General features: G+C 39.1%; 1 protein-coding gene across 3 annotated transcripts in view; it reads right to left on the bottom strand.

The window, feature by feature from the left end:
* The window catches only part of TMEM245 (transmembrane protein 245), a 79903-nt gene that overhangs the window by 11529 nt on the left and 48750 nt on the right, over positions 1 to 19624 (bottom strand). For 2 of the 3 annotated variants that reach the window (XM_074361956.1, XM_074361955.1), the window contains 4 exons: positions 17367 to 17489; positions 17091 to 17236; positions 5257 to 5357; positions 4222 to 4396 (listed from right to left, as the gene is read on the bottom strand). In XM_074361956.1, the coding sequence (XP_074218057.1) occupies positions 4222 to 4396; positions 5257 to 5357; positions 17091 to 17236; positions 17367 to 17489 (545 nt within the window). The remainder of the gene's footprint in view (positions 1 to 4221; positions 4397 to 5256; positions 5358 to 17090; positions 17237 to 17366; positions 17490 to 19624) is intronic. The other variant, XM_074361957.1, reaches the window with a different exon arrangement.

The following is a 19624-nucleotide window of genomic DNA, read 5'->3' on the forward strand; positions in this document are numbered from 1 at the left end:
TTTGGCTTACTTCACTTAGAATGATGATCTCAAGGTCTATCTAGGTTGCTACAAATGGCATTATTTTGTCCTTTTTATGGCTGAGTAGTATTCCATTGTATAAATATACCACAACTTCTTTATCCAGTCATCTGTTGATGGACATTTAGGCTGCTTCTATGTCTTGGCTATGGTAAACAGCACTGCTGTGAACACTGGGGTGCACATATCTTTTTGAATTAGTCTCCTCCAGATATATGCCCAGGAATGGGATTGCTGGATCACAGGTTAAGTCTGCTTTTAGTACTTTTAGTTTTTTAAGGAATCGCTGTACTTTTTCCATAATGGTTGCACCAAACTACATTCCCACCAATAATGTAGGAGGGTTTCCCTTTTCTCCACACCCTCTTCCAGCATTTACTGTTTGTGGATTTCTCTTAATGATGGCCATTCTGACTGGTGGTACCTCACTGTAGTTTTGATTTGCATTTCTATTTCTCTAATAGCTAGCGATATTCAGCATTCTTTTCATGTGCCTATTGGCCATCTGTATGTCTTCACTGGAGAAACGTTTGTTTAGGTATTCTGCCCATTTTTTGATTGCATTGTTTTTTTGTTATTGAGTTGTATGTGCTGTTTGTATATTCTGGAAATTAAGTCCCTGTCAGTCACGTCATTTGCAAATATTTTCTCCCACTCTGTAGGCTGTCTTTTTGTTTTGTTTATAGTTTCCTTTGCTGTGCAAAAACTTGTAAGTTTAATTAGGTCCCACTTGTTTATTTTTGCTTTTATTTCTATCGCCTAGGTAGATTGTCCTAGGAGAACATTGCTAAGATTTACGTCAAAGAATGTTTTGTCTATGTTTTCTTCCAGGAGGTTTATAGAGTCTTGTCTTACATTTAAGTCTTTAAGTTCAGGTTCTACTTCTAATTCCAGTTCTCTTGGTGTTTCCACCACATCTACAGTTACTTCTTCCACGGAAGTCTTGAAACAATCAAAGTCATCCAGGAGGGCTGGAATCAACTTCTTCCAAACTCCTGTTAATGTTGATACTCTGACCTCTTACCACAAATCACTGAGTGCTCTTGATGGCATCTAGAATGGTGAATTCTTTCCAGAAGGTTTTCAACTGACTTTGCCTGGATCCATCAGAGGCACCACTATCTATAGTAGGCATAGCTTACAAAATGTATTTCTTACATAATAAGACTTCAAAGTCGAAATTACTCCTTGATCCATGAGCTGCAGAATGGATGTTGTGTTACAGGCATGAAAAGAACATTAATCTCACTGTGTATCTCTTGGCTGACCAGGTACACTGTCAGTGAGCAGTAGTATTTTGAGAGGAATCTTTTTTTTCTGAGCAGTGGGTCTTAAGAATGGGCTTAAAATATTCAGTAAACCATGTTGTAAACATACATGCTGTCATCCAGGTTTTGTTGTTCCAGTTTTAGAGCAGAGTAGATTTAGCACAATTCTCAAGAGCCCTAGGATTTTTGGAATGGTAAATGAGCACTGGCTTCAACTTAAAGTTACCAGCTGCATTAGCCCCTAGCAACAGAGTCAGCCTGCACTTTCAAACTTTGAAGCCAGGCATTGAAAGTCCTAGATGGCATCTTTTCCCAATAGAAGGCTGTTTGATCTATATTGAAAAATCTGTTTAGTGTCCCCACTTTTATTAATTATCCTAGCTACATCTTCTGGACAACTTGCTGCAGCTTCTACATCAGCACAGCACTTCACTGTGTACTTTTATGTTCTGGAGATGGCTTCTCACCTTAAACTTTATGAAGCAACCTCTGGCAGCTGTGAACTTTTCTCCTGCAGCTTCCTCACCTGTCTCAGTCTTCACAGGATTGAAGAGCGTTAGGGCCTTGCAGTGGACTAGGCTTCAGCTTAAGGGAATGTTATGGCTGGTTTGATCTTCCATCCAGATCACCAAAACTTTCTTCACATCAGCAAAAAAGGCTGCTTTGCTTTCTCATCATTTGTGTGTTCACTGGAATAGCAGTTTTCACTTCCTTCAAGAACTTTTCCTTTGCATTCACAACCTGGCTAACTCTTTGGCTCAAGAGCCTTTCAGCCTACCTCAACTTTCTGCCTTCCTCACTAAGCTTAATCATTTCCAGCTTCTGATTTAAGGTGAGAGATGTGTGACTCTTCCTTCCACTTAAACACTCAGAGGCCATTGCAGGGTTATTAACTGGCCTAAATAATTTCAATATTGTTGTTGAGCTCCACAGAGAGGGAGAGAGACAAGAGAATGGCTGGTCGGTGGAGCAGTCACAACACACGTAACACTTATCAATTAAGTATGCCATCTTACATGGGTGTAGTTCATAGCACCCCAAAACAATTATAACGGCAACATCAAGGATCACTGATCACCGTAACAAATATAATAATTAGAAAGTTTGAACTATTGTGAGAATTAGCAGGGTGAGACACAGACATACAACATAAGCAAATGCTGTTGGAAAAACAGCACTGATAGACTTGCTCAACACAGGGTTGCCACAAACCTTCAATTTGTTAAAAAACAAAAACAAAATGCAGTATCTGCGAAGCACAATAAGGCGAAAGGCAATAAAAATGAGGTATGCCTGTAGAGTGTAGCAGTACAGAACACTGAAAATGGTTAACATCTGACCACTGACAGAAGAGGGACTTAGAAATAAGGCATATTTTATTTGTTTCTAGTTTTTAAACACAGATGATTAGAAAAATTTAGTGAAGGGCAAGTAATTAAATACCTTGGAAGAATGTCCTGCATTATATTACAATTTCAGTAAGTAGTATTTAAGGTGAACCAGTCTTCAGGAAACCAATACATTATATTTGTAATGTATTTGTCTTCCTCACTCCAAAAAAAAAAAGGATTTGGGGCAGTATTCCACGTACGCGACGTAAATATGCATTTTCCCTAAACAACACATTTAAGAAATTTTCCATCAAAATGCTTACAGCTTAAAAAAAAAAGTGTGGGAGTTTTTAAATAAAAGCTTAATTTATTAAAAAATAAAAAAGTAAATTTATGTAAAATTTTTCATTTCCTAGTGATGCTGGTTAAATAAGGTGTTATTTTATTAAGATAAAACCATGTATGTCTTAAATTCTACCTGAAAACCTTGATATAAAATTTACAGCAGAGTGTAAAGAAGGGAAAGCACTTAACTATAGATCCTGTAACTACCGTGACTATTTAAATTTCAACCGTTAAACATTAGTGAAGCACACCCTGATTGTTATCCTTGTATCTTTACATTTTAGGCACAGAAGCTCCCCTAGGGCGACCTTGTGGAGTTGCTCGTTTCTTTTTACTCTGAACTCTGGGGCTTCAGAGTAGTTCTGTTATCATTTGTTCTCCACTTTCACTTACTAAAAAGAAAACAAGGAGGCATATAATTTGTCTCTTCTTAATTTCAAATGAGCTGAAGGGTCCTCCTCCTATAAATGTAGACCCCGACTACCTTGATTGTGAGGATGAGCTCTACTTAAAGAAAACGTAACAGATTAACTAGTAACAGTTTCAGTAGGTCATATTCTGAATTTGAGTAGCTGAATGAAACCAACACCTGATCACATTCTGGAGTCTAATAAGCAATGTGAAAATCTAGATACATGACTAAAGGATAATCAGCTTGATTTACTTAATGGATTTTCTAAAAGGGCTATCAAAACGTACAAAAATAGACAGACACTTATTATATGGCCAAATTTGACTTCTGCCTTAAATTCACCTGTATTCATTAAAGAACCACACTATAACATCTTAAGGAAGAAAGCACTGCTTGTCAGACATTAACTTGGTGAGATTTTACATGGAAATCCTCGGATCTACAACCTAATAATGCTTTTCTCCAAAAGCAACGTTCTTGAGAATAACTACTAACTTGTTACTATACTTAAAATATTTTTTATTTGAAAGTACACAGTAATACTTTTTTCCTAGGTTAAATGTCACTAAACCAGAGGATTAATCACACATTTGTTTTAACCCATGGTCTCATATATTATAAATAATACTTATATAGTAACTAAATAGCATATCTTGCAAATGGTATTAATTAATCTTTGATTATATCAGTGGGATTACAAAAGATTATTTCACTGAAAAAAGCCTACCACCTGTCCTTTCTCCCATACCAACCCCCCCTCCAAAAAAAAAAAACTTCTTTAAAAAGGGCGCAGAAATTCCTGGATGATTCACCACCTACTTCAGAAGTTTTGTGGAATACTTACCCTGATATATCAGAATAGATGGCAGTATCTACAAAGTATGTTGGCAAGAGATGAAAAACCAACAGTAAGATGGCTTTGCATCCTAAGCCTTGGGTAAGCCACAGGTCCAGAACTGCAGGTACCGCTGCCCAATACGTGCCCAGAAATGGCACTGCTCCAAGGATCGCTGCTAAAGCTAGTAAAAGATTAGAAGAAGAAAAGCAGCTTAACGTCATCACCAAAGCAGTAACAGCAGAATCTAAGCACTAGCTCCCACTACTTAAAAATTTCCACTGAAACAAGACAAACAAATACAAACTCAAATTTTAGGGGAATGAAATGCCATTTAACTGAATTTGCTAGTTGAATGAGGTCCAAGATCTTAAAACTAGATAACGAAAATCTTTCTGAGATGTGTGTCTACTTTATGAACCTGTTCTTAAGCAACACAATTTTAGTGTCTTACAGTTGTTATTCTGATACGTGTACAGTTGGCTCTCCGTATCCTGGGATATGGAACCTGTGGATAAAGAGGGCCAAAGGACTTGAGCTTCCACGGATTTTGGTATCCCGGGGGGTCCTGGAACCACTCCCCCAGAGATACCAAGGGACGACTGCAGAGTCCTATAACTAGAGAACACTGATCAAAAATCTGTACCGAGTGCAATGCCAAGCCAGAAATTAGTTTCTAACTCTCAGATAAGAGCATGTTCTTTACCTTGCTTCTAACAAAAATGAGATGTATTTTAAAAAAACAAAAACAAAAATGAACCCCTGCTGGGTGAAGGCTCTTACTTCACACTCACCCTCCTCCAGAAGAATGTGCTCAATTAACAAATACTTACGCAGTGCCTCCTAAGTGCTGTTGCTGTCCTAGCTACTGGGGACACAGCAGTACATAAACATAATACATTCCTATTTCTGCTCTCAGTCTGCACTAGGTTAAATCTCAAAATTTAGTATTTTACACTTGAGCAAGATAACATGTCCCAGTTTGTGTAAAACGGGTTAATGTCCCTTCAAAAGAGGAAGTGGAATTTATGATACAGTTGTTACCTGATGGTATGAAGACAATATTGATGCCAAATATAGTATGAGTCAGCCAGGTGTACAAGCCATAAAAGCCAGCCATTTTGAGGGAAGCATCAAATACCCCTCTAGAACATCCAAAGATAAAAGGGAAGTAAATAAACACAGCATCGTATTATGATTCAGAAAAATCAGTATTCCTAGGCTCCTGGCTACTTTATTCCAAATCTGATTAACAGCTTCCACTTTTCCAGTGGCCTGAGAATGCTGTTGTCGTTTTACTTCAAGGAAACACACACAAAAATCCTGTACTGAAATTTTGAAATAGATTTATGAAGCTGTTCTTTAAATCTCTCTCTGATCGAAATATAACTGAAATAAGACACCTTAAAGTACCCTATTCACCAAAATAACTCATCAAGTCTTCACTTCTGAAGCAGATCATTCACCACCAAAATAAACAGAAAGAAAAGTGTAAGTATCGTATTTCTGATGACGCAGTTCAATTCTAAGACATTCAGACTGTGGCCAGCTCTCCCCTCTGGGAAGAGCAAGTGAGGGATAATAATACAACTGGTACTTTATCAGTCTTTCTTCTCTTGTTAACAAAATGTTCCCACATTTCTTAAACCATGGAACCAAACCTACAAAGTAAGTTAAACACTATCAAAGAACGTGTGTCATTAGGAGACAATTTACAAAAAACAAAAACCACTTTATTAACGCAGAAGAAAAATCAGAGAGGAAAATACAAGAGGGTAAAAACAGACACATATATCGGTTGATTAATAGGAATGAAGCACATGAAAATATGCAATCGCAGGTGCTTCATTTATGCTTTTCATTTGGAAGATGAAGGTGGTACTGTATAAGGAGGAGAGTAAGGAACTGCTCAGAAGGAGCACAAAGGCAGCAAACCTTAAGTTATCCCAAGGTATCACAAAATTACAAAAACCAGGAATCTGTGGGTTGCACAGAGGCATGCTCGTATACTCATGAGAAGGAAAAGCTGTCTGTAATTGAAAAAGCAGAGACTAGGGCAGCAAAGGGACACTGTACACACAAACAGACACACCAAGCTTTTTCAAAGCATCCCAAGAGGTATACTGTGAGAGCAAAGTCAAACTTTGGAACCTAATGATTCCCTCACTTCACAGGGTTCAGAGACCTGGATCTGGTGACAGAGTGGCTCCCCAAATTGTGACACTCTGTCATACTGACCAGCAGCTTTTACTCAAGAATGTCTTAAAGGTGCCATATGACCTCTGACAATAGGGACACACACTAAAGAGGTATCAAAAAGACTGAAGGGATGGAAGACAGCCTACAGGAAATAAAAAAGATCTGAACAATAACTGAATAGAAGATGTGGAGGACAAAAAGAACAGAAGAGATTCAAGTTTTAAACCTGAGGGAGAATGAATGGCAGCATCTCAAAGTCAAGGAGAACCCCAGAGTGGGAGAGGACATGGAAGAAAAGGGAGTTTGTTCAGTTTGGGCAATGTTAAGTCAAAAAAGGATGATGAAAATACCCTGGAGGTAGCTGGAAGTGAGAGACAAGGCTTAATAGAGAACTTGGGACAAGAGATTTGAGATGTACCAGAAAAGCCTAATCATAGGAAAGGGGAAGATATCCCAAGGGGCAAGCCTAGAAAAACTGGGGCAGTGAGCTGTGTTCTCACAGGGGACCTAAGGACAAAGATACACCAGCCACATATTTGCTTTAGGCAGAACAAAAAAATGTATCATAATAGTTTATTGGGTATCTACTTAATCAAATTTTCTCATTAGAAATTATTTTTCAATTTCTGAAACATCACTTTATTTAAAAAATTTTGAGCGAAATTATTTTTCGATTTCTGAAACATCATTTTATTTTAAAAAATTTGAGCAAAATTTCTTTTGCAAACAGACTCCTTTGTCCACAGGGCAAATGCATCCACTAAACCCTTTGCAAGTGATCTATTTTATGTAGCCATGTGGCATATCATTTTACACTCAAATATCAAAGAAAAAGGAAGACACAGGTAATGTTTTTAAATATTAAAAAAAAAACAAAAAAAAACAGCCAAACAGATAATGAAATCATTTCCCTGGCAGGAAGAAAATCACCAGAGTATACTATTACCAGAAACCATGGGAGAAGGAAGCTTTTGAGAATGAGGGAATAATAATATATACCATGGAGAGATTAATGAGAATAAAGTCTAAGAAAAAAACTATAGAATCTGACTAGAATGGGTGGTGGGGGTGGGAATCAGTGAGAAAAGACACAGTTGTGGTACTTTGATCAAACTTACGGTATTTAAAAATTTTTAAGCCAAAAATAAGTTGACATCAAAGTGCAATGGAATTATCACTACTGAATCACAAATAAGTGGCAAATACGCAAAGGTCAATCTAAAAAGGACCACTGTAAGAAATAGCACAGTCTTCTTTCATCTACCCCTGGGAATACTGACTGCTGGTAATATTCTCACTAAGGCAACTTTTAAGTAAGTTTGTGGTCCCTAAATGCACTATCTATTGTTTGCAGTAACTATGAACGTTTTCCCGTATCCCACTGAGGGAGAGAAAGACAATATAGCCCCCCCGTCTTACTACTTATGCTCCGGCACACAGCTTTATAAAAAAGCAGAGAAAAATCTTATAACAGTGTACTAAGACAATTTTTTTAACTCCTTCAAATTCCTAGCCATTTTTTCTTTCCTCTTTTTTCTGTATCAGCTTTATTGAACTCTAATTTACAAACAATAAAACTCACCAACTTTATGTGTATAATTCAGAAAATTCTGACACATGTATACAGCTGCGTAACTGCTACTAGAATCAAAATATAGAGCATTTCCATTATCTAAAACGTTTCCTCATGCTCTCTTATAGTGAATCCCTCCCTCAACTCTGGGCTCTGACAGCCACGAGATATACTTTGTCACTACAGTTTTGCCTTTTCTAGAATTTCATATTAACGAAATCATACACTACATTTCTTTTAAAAATTTTTCATAAAATATACATAACATGAAACTTACCATTTAACCTTTTTTAACTGTACAGTTCAGCAGTGTCAAGTACAGTCCCGCAGGCATTATTTAGCTTTTTGTGACTGGTTTCTTTCACCTAGTTCACTGCTTTTGAGGGATCATCCACATAGTGGTTTGTTCCTTTTTAACTGCAGAGTAGTATTCCATTGTAGGGACACCACCATTTGTTTACCCACTCAACAACTGATGGGCATTTGGGCCGTTCCCAGTTTGGGTCTATTGTGAATCATGCTGCTATGAACAGGTAAGCACAAGTTTTAGACATGCTTTCACTGCTTTTCAGTAAACACCTTGGTGTGGAGATGCTGGGTCACATGGTATCTGTTTAACTTCTTAAGAAACACTAGCAATTTTACCTTTCAATTCACAGAAAACCTATAATCCATGGACGCCTAGCCAGAAGTTACTGCCTGCTACATTATACGACATCTCCTGAACGTGTAAGGCTCAACTTCGTATTTACAGTATTATGTGGGTGGATATTGGCAGAAAGAGCAATTCAACTCATGAAAAGCTAAACGACAACGCATCTGAAGCCCCCGGTAACTGAGGAGGTGCACACCAGGTGCTCCATAAACAGGAGCCATCACTGGAGCTATTTTTATCAGATTTTCTGAGATCAGTATAACCTGATCAGCGCTCAGAGGATTTTGATGATGACGGAGACTCTTGAAGTTTGTGTCTCAGGACCTTAATGTATCTGAATTGAGAATGTAAGGGGAAAGAGAAACTATCATTCGCTAAGTACCCATTGTGGTAGCCTGAATAATAGCCCCACAATAAAGTCTGCATCCTAGTGCCCAGAACCTATGAATGTCACCTTACACGACAAAAGGGATTTTCCAGATGTGATTAAGTTAACCCTGAGGTGGGGGGATTATCTTGGATTATTGGGTAGTTCCAATGTAATCACAAAAGTCTTCACAAGCAGGAGGCAGTTTTGATACTAGATAGTGGTGACGGCTGCACTAATTGTGAGTACACTAAAAACCACTGAATTGTATACTTCATAGTGATTTTTACATATGTGAATTTTATCTCAATGTTTTTGAAAAATGTATAAAAAAAGAAAGGCAGGAGAGTTGGTGTCAGGGAGGTAGAATTCAGAGAAACAGAGAGATTTGCAGATGCCATGCTGCTGGCCTTGAAGACAGAGGAAGGGACCACAGCCAAGAAATGTAGGCAGCCTCTAGAAGCTGGAGAAGGCAAAGAAACATCTTCTCCCCTAAACCCTCCAGAAAGAACACAGCCTGGCTGATACCTTGAGTAGTACTTCTGACCTCCAGAGCTATAAAATTTAAAATCTATGTTGTCTAAGCTACGAAGTTCATGGTAACTTGTTACACAGCAACTGGAAACTAATACAATCCACTAAGTGCCAAGCACTGTGTTACTTGCCTTACATATGTTATTTCACCGATTCCCTGTTGGGTTCCCTCAACCATGCAGGAAAGAAGACTCCTGGTTCAAAAATCAGGTTAAAAAGGTTAAATTGGAAGTGCAGTAATTTTTTTTTAAAAGAAAAAAAAAAAGATTAAAATGAGGGTGAAGAAAACCCAAGCCATTCACAGTTAAAAGGCAAGAAAATCCTTTTGGAAACTGTTTTGATCTACGCACTGGATCATTCTGGTGCACTAACTCCCAACCCAGGCACCCAGCTCACTGAAGGCCAAGATGCTGGGTGAATATTTGTTTTTTGGTGTTCAAATTTCTATTATATATTACTAAGATATTCTCATGCAGGTCAGTCAGGTACTTAATGGTCCTCAAAGCCCGGAGACCACCCAACAGAAGCCTGGGCAGCTGCATGACAGCCCGCATCTGGTCCTGGAGAGGGCCCTTCTTCAATAATGGCTAGCCTAACTGACCACTTCCAAAAGGAGATCGGGGCTCAGTGTACCCACTGAGACAAACTGGGGTCCTATTCACCCTACTGGAGTGAAGTGTTCTGGGAAACAGAAGTAGGACATGGGGACGGTGGGCAATGCAGGGTGAGAGATGAGACGAGACAGTGCGTGCTCACAGTGTGTGCACCTATCCCTGTTGGCGTAACGACACGGAGAACTCCTGTGCTCCACTCTGGCCTTCAGTGAGTTGGGTGCCTGGACTGCAGTTAGTTCACCAGAGACAGACCCAACAATTTTAAGGGGTCGTTCCTGCCTTTTCACCTGGAATAACGCAGGCACTCATTTTGACTTTTTTTTTTAACTGAAAACACTCTCAGTTTTACAAATTTACTTGATATCTCACCAGAGGTCTCTTTTCTGGATGAGTAAGGGGTCCTAACAGAGAATCAATGAAATAATAAATGCAAAGCATGTAACTCGGTGCCCGGCACAGTGGATACTTAGCAAATGTTAGGGTAGAGGAGGGACTGAAAGCAGGAATGAGACTGGAGGCCAAAGGCCCAGTAGCTGGGAGACTACTGAGAGAGACAACAGCGGGAACTAAAGACTCAGCAGTGAGGAAGGACAAAAGAATGCAGTAAATGAAGCAGAACGATTAAGGAAGGAGAACTAGAAGGACGTGGATTCAGCAGAAATAACAGGGAAACGGGGAGCCACACGACCTGAAATAGTTCTGGCTTTGTCGTCAAGGGCTCTGGAATTCCAGTCTGTCACTTACTGGCGACGAGATCTTGAAAACCATAAAATGTCTCTGAGTATCACTTTCCTCAACTGTAAAACAGCGATAATGGCATTCACCTCATAGTGTTTTTACAGAGATTAATAATGCAATCAAAGTGCTAAGCTTAGTGCCTAGTGCACAGTAAGCACTCAGTTAAGAGGATGCTATAACCATGTCATGGTTACCAATCAGTATTGTAGTAAGGCTAAAAATAACACACACAGTGAGTTTCTCTTTTCTCCTTCCCGTTTTTGGGACCATATTGTGCTTTGTGCTCAAGAAGTGCAGGGTATGGCAATGCTGAGAATGCAAGTAACACACCACAAAGTTTTGTGTCACTTGTTTTAAATTGTAAATTACTGATCAGGCTATATGAGTAATCATCCAAAATTCTGACTATATAATCATTCATCTCAGGTTCTTTGGAACCTAAAATTCAGAGACCGCTAGGAGTAAGTCACTCTTGCAATCAAATAAAACCCCTTCTGGCACATAACTAATGGTGTGCACAATACAGTTTGAACAGGTTACCAGAAATCATTAGCTTAATCAGTGCAAGAATATTCCTCACAATAATACCAACGAAAGAGCATCCTCTCATTCGATTTGCTCATTGATATCAACCATAAACGTACACTTTTTGGATACTCAGATTCCTGTCTTGCCGTCAAAGACATTACCTACACTTCATCAAACCTCTTATAAAAATCACAAAAGCACTGAGTGGCATTTTCTAAAGGTGGAAGTGTATGACTTGTGCTGGGTGCTGTCAGGAATCACCCTTCCCTTTGTAACTGCTCATAACCATATGATCAAGCACCAACTGTAGAAATTTACAGAAGACCAACCTGTATCAAGTTCACCAGTCTAAAATGAATGTTAACACACAGTCTTCCTCCACACTCCACCTCAATTCTCTCTTCTGAACAGAAGAATATCTGCCTGTGCTCTGTCTTCTAGGACCTTTTTTGGTGACTCTTTTAAAGATTACTGACAGGTGTTCTCTGCCTACATCTCCAGGCTTTCCCAGCACTCAGCAATTGAAGAGAATCAAATTCAGAAGGCTCAGGAAGCTCCTTTCCTCCCCTCTTTTGGCAGCTCGGTCAACCGACTCAGCAGGCCTGATTTAGCACAGTGACGAGACTGACACCAGCCCCTGAGCTGCAGGCTCCCCCTTTTCTAACAAGGCCGCGTCCTCACTCAGAGACAGTCCTTTAGATGCTCCCCCACCCCGTGCCGCACGTGGACCCTTACACGACAGGGCTCCCCTCGACTGCAAGGCAGGCCACGGTGCATCCCATCCAGTCAGGCATCACCTAAGCAAACCTCTCTGTGGATGAACTTGGGAGTTTTATTCACAATCAGCCTTTTGTCTAAGTTGTTCCCTGATAAACACTACTGTATATTCATACTACATGACACTTACAGGTGTGTGTGTCCATGCCTCATTTACACAACTATATATGTAACTCCTTTGTACAAGAGGCCTGAACTGAATTCAAATGGCTGGTTAGGATTTTAATTCATAACTAGTCCTCTGTCATTATCCTTTATAAACTCTAAGATGAAGGTGTCACTTTTTTCACAAGTTTCCTAATTTTTACCTCAGCTTTCAGCCCTCTCTCATTTCTGATCAAAAGAGTGTTTGTGTTACTCTTCCAAACTGAGTGAGAGACAACTATCCAGACAGCTCAGGATTTGATCAGATGACCTGCTTTTAATGGAATCAGCTTTGAAGCAAGGGGTGAGGGGGATGATAAACCAAAGTCGAGAAGCTCTGTGCCTTCAGGGTACACAGGACCCTAGACTGCAAACAAGTAGGAAGCACAGTCTAAAGACAAAGAAAGAAGAGGAGAGTAAAGAGTCCACAAGCAAACTGTGCCTACTCCCACATTTCCTTACACTGGTTCTGCCCTCTCTTCCTTCTAAAGGTCAAATAAGACGACTATGAGACCATCACTTCCCAGGGAACAACAGTGATTATTACTGACGTGGAACAACAGGAGTTGAACCCTCACTGCAGCGTGCTGCACCTCAGGTGGAGGGTGGGCTGCTGGAGAGGGCAGGCCAGCTCCGGAGACACAGCACATAAAATGACCCATCAGGACTAGGATCCGCCAGCTCCCTGCATTACTACTACCTAACCTTTCCTGAGAAGTTACATCTCCCTCCCTTTCCCAACTCACCAGCCACTCCAGGGACCCAGCCCCACAGTAAAATGTACAGAAACCTGGTTGACACTGCATTTCCCATTCCAGAGGGGAATGGCCACACTGTGCAGGCAGACACAGCATTCTGCTGAGGGGCACAAGGAGCTGAGGCTTCCACGGAACCCTCCTGTCCCCACTGGAAGTAACAGTGAGTCACACACACAAGCGTACGACAGTGGCATCATATTAAGTTATGTGGTGTCCTTGACAGTAGTAAATATTAATTCAGTATTTTTACAGAATTAATGCATGGTTTTAGATCTTTGACAACGCCTACCGATCATGGACACTTACTTGAATGCTAACTAAAAAAATCAACAAGAGCCTTTTTCAACTAGGCAAAGAACAAACATTTGTATCTCAGCACTAATTCTATTATAAGCCTATTAAAATGAATTAAGCGATTTTTAAAGTGCCACAATGAGAAACTAAATGTAAGACAAAAAGTTTTAAGGTCATTTCCCTTGGAAACTCGAAGCAAAGGTTTAGGTTTATTAGATTAACCTTTAATCAAGTAGGTCAAAAGTGTATTATATTTACTAACTTGGTTATTATTTAAGAACTCTAGCTAATTTATTATTTAAATCTATTTTAATTTAGTTCTCCCAAATATGCATAAGAGATTCTGCCTCTCAATTTCTGTGTTAGCAGAGATATCTCTTCAAATAAATGAAAACATACTTTCTTACAGCTTTAAAATCTTCCTTATTCATTTTAACTTTAACAAATGATGTTTATAACCTTAAATTCGTTAAGAACTTCTTCCCAAAGAATATTTAACTCGCTCAAAGTAAAAACTGGAAACACTGATTTACTAAATGATCAGCATTGACTTATTTTAACCCAAATACTTTTAATTCTGCAAAACTGTGGGGAGAGGTGGGAAGCCTGTTCATTTTCCAAATGAAAAATCTCACGGTACATCCATTCTCCCATCTAATTCATCAGCAGGACTCCCACCCTCCGACCCTGAAAAGCTGTAATTCCACAAACAAGAGCCATAGCCGTGTGCATGCACTCATGTGAAAATATCACACACACTAAATTGCACTGAGGCCGTGACAACATGCAACTTAGTAATGTGCAATATCTCCACCAGAGCAAGCAGAATGGAGCATCGGGGAAGAAGGGTGTGATGCAAACATTCGGGACACAACATGCTCTAAGGGAAGGAACATGGTTTGCGGGTAAGGGAAGCATGCCACTAACTCAAAAGTTCATGAAATGAAAACCCAGTCACAAATGTATTCAGTTTAGAAGAATACTTATTCAGAATGGAGAATAACAACTAAGGTCCAGAAATTCAATGAGACACTGATTATCAAGTAGCCACATACTTCAGAAGGCAAAGCTTGAAGAACAAAGACACTTTCACTGTCTGGACATGCAGTTAACTCTCAATTTCCAGTCGACTTTTAACTTATTAACGGATCATATAAATCAGTTTAATAATTTCCACTTAACTGCAACACTGATGACTAATGGCTGATATAAAATCTGACGTCACCGACAGTTTACAGCCTACACTGAACTCTCAGGACATTACAATAATACTTTCACAGTCATTTGTATAATATTTTTCCTCTTAAAATCTTTCTCTGTGAAGAAATAGTCCATCTTGAACACAATCCTTCAGAATGAAAAGACTGACAAGAAAGAGCTCACAGAACTAAAACTCACTGTTATCTTATATATATGAGAATATTCTTCAGAGGCGTCTATGAAAAACTATATATTTTAAGTCTGGAGTTTGAGTCAGTAAAGAAATAGATAAAAAAGCACTTAGACTGCTAAAAATCATCTTGAATTATGATCTATGATTTATAAAACTTGATATAGCTGTGGTTAGAAAAATGGCCCAGTCTATGTCAAGTTATCTAGTCTGTACCATATTTTTCAGACTCACAAAAAGCTATCGGTTTTGAGAACAATTAGGATTATAGTTCTGGTATTCAGGGTTGTTAATTTTTTTTCTGTATTGAAAATAAGATGGTAAAATGAATAGTTTTGTACAAGTATACCGTGGAACCAAGACATGGACTACTGTTACAGCACGTCATTAGTGTGCACAATCCCAAGGAGATAAGGCAAATTTACAAAAAAAAATCTATTTCCTCACCTCTCTGTAGATGACTGCACTCTAGCATCAAATTCCCTCCTGAACCCAAGACTTAAACTTTTAGTTGCCTACTTCATGTGTCCGTTTGAATAGTCTCAACAGTTCTACAAATTTAATTCAACATTTTCTGCCCCAACCAGCTCCTCCTGGAAGAAGGCATCTTGGTATACCAGAAGGATGTGTGCTCTCAATCAGCTGGACCTCGGTGCAAATCACAGCTCTGCTTTCCAATTCCAAGCAACCACAACATTAAAAAATAAGGTTTAAAACAAACCTATTTGGTATGAAAAAAAAGATGACTCAACGACAGACATTTAGAGGATGGTCAGCAGAGCTAATAAAGGTTACTTCAGGAAAATTAAGTGTCTTTCTTGAATTTCTTTATGGAGAAGGAAGATATTTTTCTGTAATAAGACTTTGCTTAAGTAACACTGACTGGAGAATTACAGCAGCCTGTGATATGTTTATTCAATAGTTTATCCTATTGGGAAGATAGAAAGTTATTTTTCCTTTTTGGTAAAGCATGTGCATAATCCTTTTTGAGTCAGACAGATGTCCCTTAGATAAACGAATCTAGTGCTAGATTAATAAAGATGATAACGAAAGGTCACACAGGCTTAGAAGGGATAGTAAAGCCAGCAAGCATCTTCCCTGAAGGTAACTTCACCCTGAAAGCTGTTACATTAGATAATATCCTGCCAAAAGTGGAATCTTTACGTATGGCCCCACGTGGACACCTAAGAGCAACACAGGGGATAAGAGCTTGCTTTTTTTTTTTTTTTAAATCCCACTTGCTATCCAATAGAGGTTAGTAGGAAAAAGGGAGAAAACCCAGCAAGACTTCAGAGAAAATACAGCTTAGGTGCATGCATGCTATTTGAATGTAACCAAGGATTTTCTAAAGATCAAGGTGGTATCCCTCACTAGCTGTTACATGAACACAGTGGAAAAATAAGGCAGAATCAGTGAGACAGAAGTATCAGGTCAAATCAAGATTTCTGTGAAGACTAGTTCCAAGCAATTACCATTTTCTTAAAAGTATGTGGCAACAGAAATGTCAGCCATAAGTTCACTATTCCATAGAAGCTTTAGACTGCTTAACAACTTGTTAGAAAAAGGAGCACTACTGGATGACATGAGGATTTAATTTGAGTAGCTGTTCATAACAAGGAAAAATGTCGTAGAGCCTCACTAATGAGTTAAGAGCAATGAGGGACAAGGGTTGGGGAAGGAGCTGAGATAGGGCTGTAAAAGGCCTCCCCCTACCTGAGATGATGGAGAGGAAAAAGAAGAAGGGGAAGCCTAAAACACACGGACCCCAGAAGACACGAACCTGCAATGCACACAGATCCTACGACCTGGAGATAACCAAAAAACTTGCCTTTCTAGTATCCAAACTACCCCTCACAGAGGGCATAGCCCGGCTCCAGAGGGAGAGAGGAAGAAACAGGGAAGCCAGCTATTCTCCCCCTGAGCAAAGCTAGAATTCCTGAGAATGTAAGGAGGGTTCTGAGAGAAGGGGAGGTGCGTGCGTGGTGCACGAGGGGCTTTTCCCGAGTAAATCATGTGATGATTAGGAGCTGGAGCAAGAGCGTGCGGGTGGGCAGCTGACAAGGACAGGCCATTCTATACGACACAAGCTTGAGAGCAGGACACTGAGACTGCTTTGAATGTTTTTCTTATCAACATTTGCATTGCTCACACTGTCCTCTCAAAGAAGTTAAAAATAATTTTGAAAATACCAATGTCTGCCACTAGTTGAGCACTAAATGTTACCAGGAAGGCTTAAGACAGAAAAATGGGTGTCTCATGGAAGGCAGTTTCTGAAGCAAGTAAGAACAGCATAAATCTTATCCCTACCTGATAGCTTCTTCCACAGACTGGCCAATAATATTAGAAGAAGGACCTGGCTGAGATAATGGTGTCAGGCTGATCACCCACTTCACTGGCTTGTAGTACTCATCACTGGAACTTAACAGATAAAATAGGGTGGTCAGGAAAATTATCTGCAAAACAAAGGACAGTATCTCCTAAAAAATCACATTTGGAAACTATAGGAAGGAAACACAAGTGGAACCAAGAATACGCTTTACTGCGCGGAAGGAGGTGTGACACGTCTTATCTGTGCGTACGTACCAGGGACAGCACAAAGTTGAGAAGGGCGGTCCCGCTGTAGAAGAGGATGGTCAGGAGCGTGGTGACCGTGGTGAAGAGCAGGCTCACGTTCCGGCTCATAACAATCCACAGAGACTCTAAGATCTAACGAAGGGGGAAAGCGGAGCATCAGAACTAGTCCTCAGGAAAGGAGTTTCTACAGCTACCTGCCTGCTTTTCACGCAGGGTTTCAGTACCATAAACTGGAATGACAAGAATTCATTTTATTTTAAATGGAAAACAAATCATCTAAAAACATTTGAATGTTGATTAGTAAGAAAAATGGGTAAGTAAATTACAGTGAATCTACTACAAATAATATCAGGCAGCCATTAAAAACATCTCTATTATAACAAAGAAAAAAATTTTATGATATAACGCTAAGTTTAAAAAACAGGAAACAAAAATTTTATAGACAGCGTGATTATTACTATGTGAAAACGGCAAGTACAGAAAAAAGTACCTACAGGAGAATATGCCAGAAGGTAACCTGAGCTTGTATCTGGCTTGTGAGATCACAAGTGCAGGCCGTGAAATTCTAGCATTTGCCTCATTAGCTGCCTCCCCTCCCTTGCCACCTCCTACTCAGAATCATCCACAAACACAAAAGCATCACTTCAAGGACTTCACTAAAATCACAATAAAAGAAATAAACAGAAGGGATCAGAGCTCTGCAGCTGAAAACCTTTCCTCAGATAATGACCCTATAGCAAGCCCTACTGAGTTCATCTGATCTACCTGCAAATTCACCAGACCCAGATATTAATGTATGTGAAACATTTCTAACACGAGATGTGTAACACCTATAGCATACCTGCATGTTTTCATTTCCTATCTCTTCATGAACTTAAGTTCCCACAGATAATGTCTGTTCTGTTCTTCCCAAGAGGACTGTCCTTCCTCTCAATGAAAAGCGTGGAAGCAAGAGAATCAGAAAAACACCTTCCATTACGGTTTTCAAAATGGTCCCATAAACCTCACAGCAATGCGGGGAGGAAAGCAATGCAGAGGATTTCATCTTTATTATACAGATAAACAAACTGAAGCTCAAAGTTTTTTTTTTTTTTTTTAAACTTGCCCAAGGACATGAAGCTATTAAGTGGAACTACAGCGGGGACCAGAACTCCCAACGTTATTTTGGTGCCCTTTCCAAAAGAGAAGTTCTGTTTTCTGTCATTTGTTCAAGTTATACCATCTGCTCCATGAAAGGCCTAGCCATTCCTTTCCTACCTCAAATGTACCACTTATAAAAGCATATTGTGTTGTCCTCGGTACTTCTTACAAACCTCAACTTGGCCTTCATAAGAAGACTTTGGCAGGCTGGTTTCATTTACAATAACCCCTTACATAAAATCTTGAAAATGCTTCACGATGCCTACAAAAATATGCATAACTGACTGTTTGACCTTGTGGGATAAAGATTGAATGAATAATGCCACTGATTCCAAGAAACAAACCAACAATGCCCTTATTTATGATTTTTGAAAAGCATTCTTCTGGGGAATTCAGTCATTTTGGAATTTTTATCAAAATAATTTTTAAATAGTTTATGGGTCATACTGATAGGAAATACCCTGTGCTAATTCTTAAGAAATTAGTTGAATGTTAATAGCAGACTGGTAGTTGCCAACGATAATCAAGTAATTTTTCTCTGTACTCAAAGGGATTAGGAAGAAAGGTTCAGAAAATAAGAAAGAGATGTTGGCTATTACAAGTATGATCGCAAAAAAATAAAAAATTCAATCAAGAGCTGACCTTAACAGTTTCTTAAAATTTTTTTCCGATGAGATAGATGGTGATATTAAAGAATGCAGTTTTTTAAATACTATATAACAAAATGTGTCAATATTTAGCATATATAGAAATTAGTGAACCAATATTCCAGATGACCAGTGTATAAAAAAAAAAAAGCATGTAAGGGTAATAGATCCATTCCTAGCCAAGACAGGTCGATGGACCTTTATATAAGAATGGAAGAAGTTCATCAACATGGTTTCAAATTCCACACTGCTACTAAGCTTTAAGAAACATTATTTGTTGAGTTTTGACACAGTATCACGGAAGAACAGCCTCAATGATCTGAAAAGGTTGTTAAAAAAAACTACCTCTTTTCCAACTACGTATCTATGTAAGGCTAGATTTTCTTCATATACTTCAACCGATACAACATATTCCAGCAGACTGAATACAGAAACAAACATGAGAATCCAGACATGAAACAGATTTACAAAAATGTAAAG

The sequence above is a fragment of the Camelus bactrianus genome, chromosome 4 (genome assembly GCF_048773025.1).
Source record: "Camelus bactrianus isolate YW-2024 breed Bactrian camel chromosome 4, ASM4877302v1, whole genome shotgun sequence".
In the NCBI taxonomy this organism is placed as follows: Eukaryota; Metazoa; Chordata; class Mammalia; order Artiodactyla; family Camelidae; genus Camelus; species Camelus bactrianus.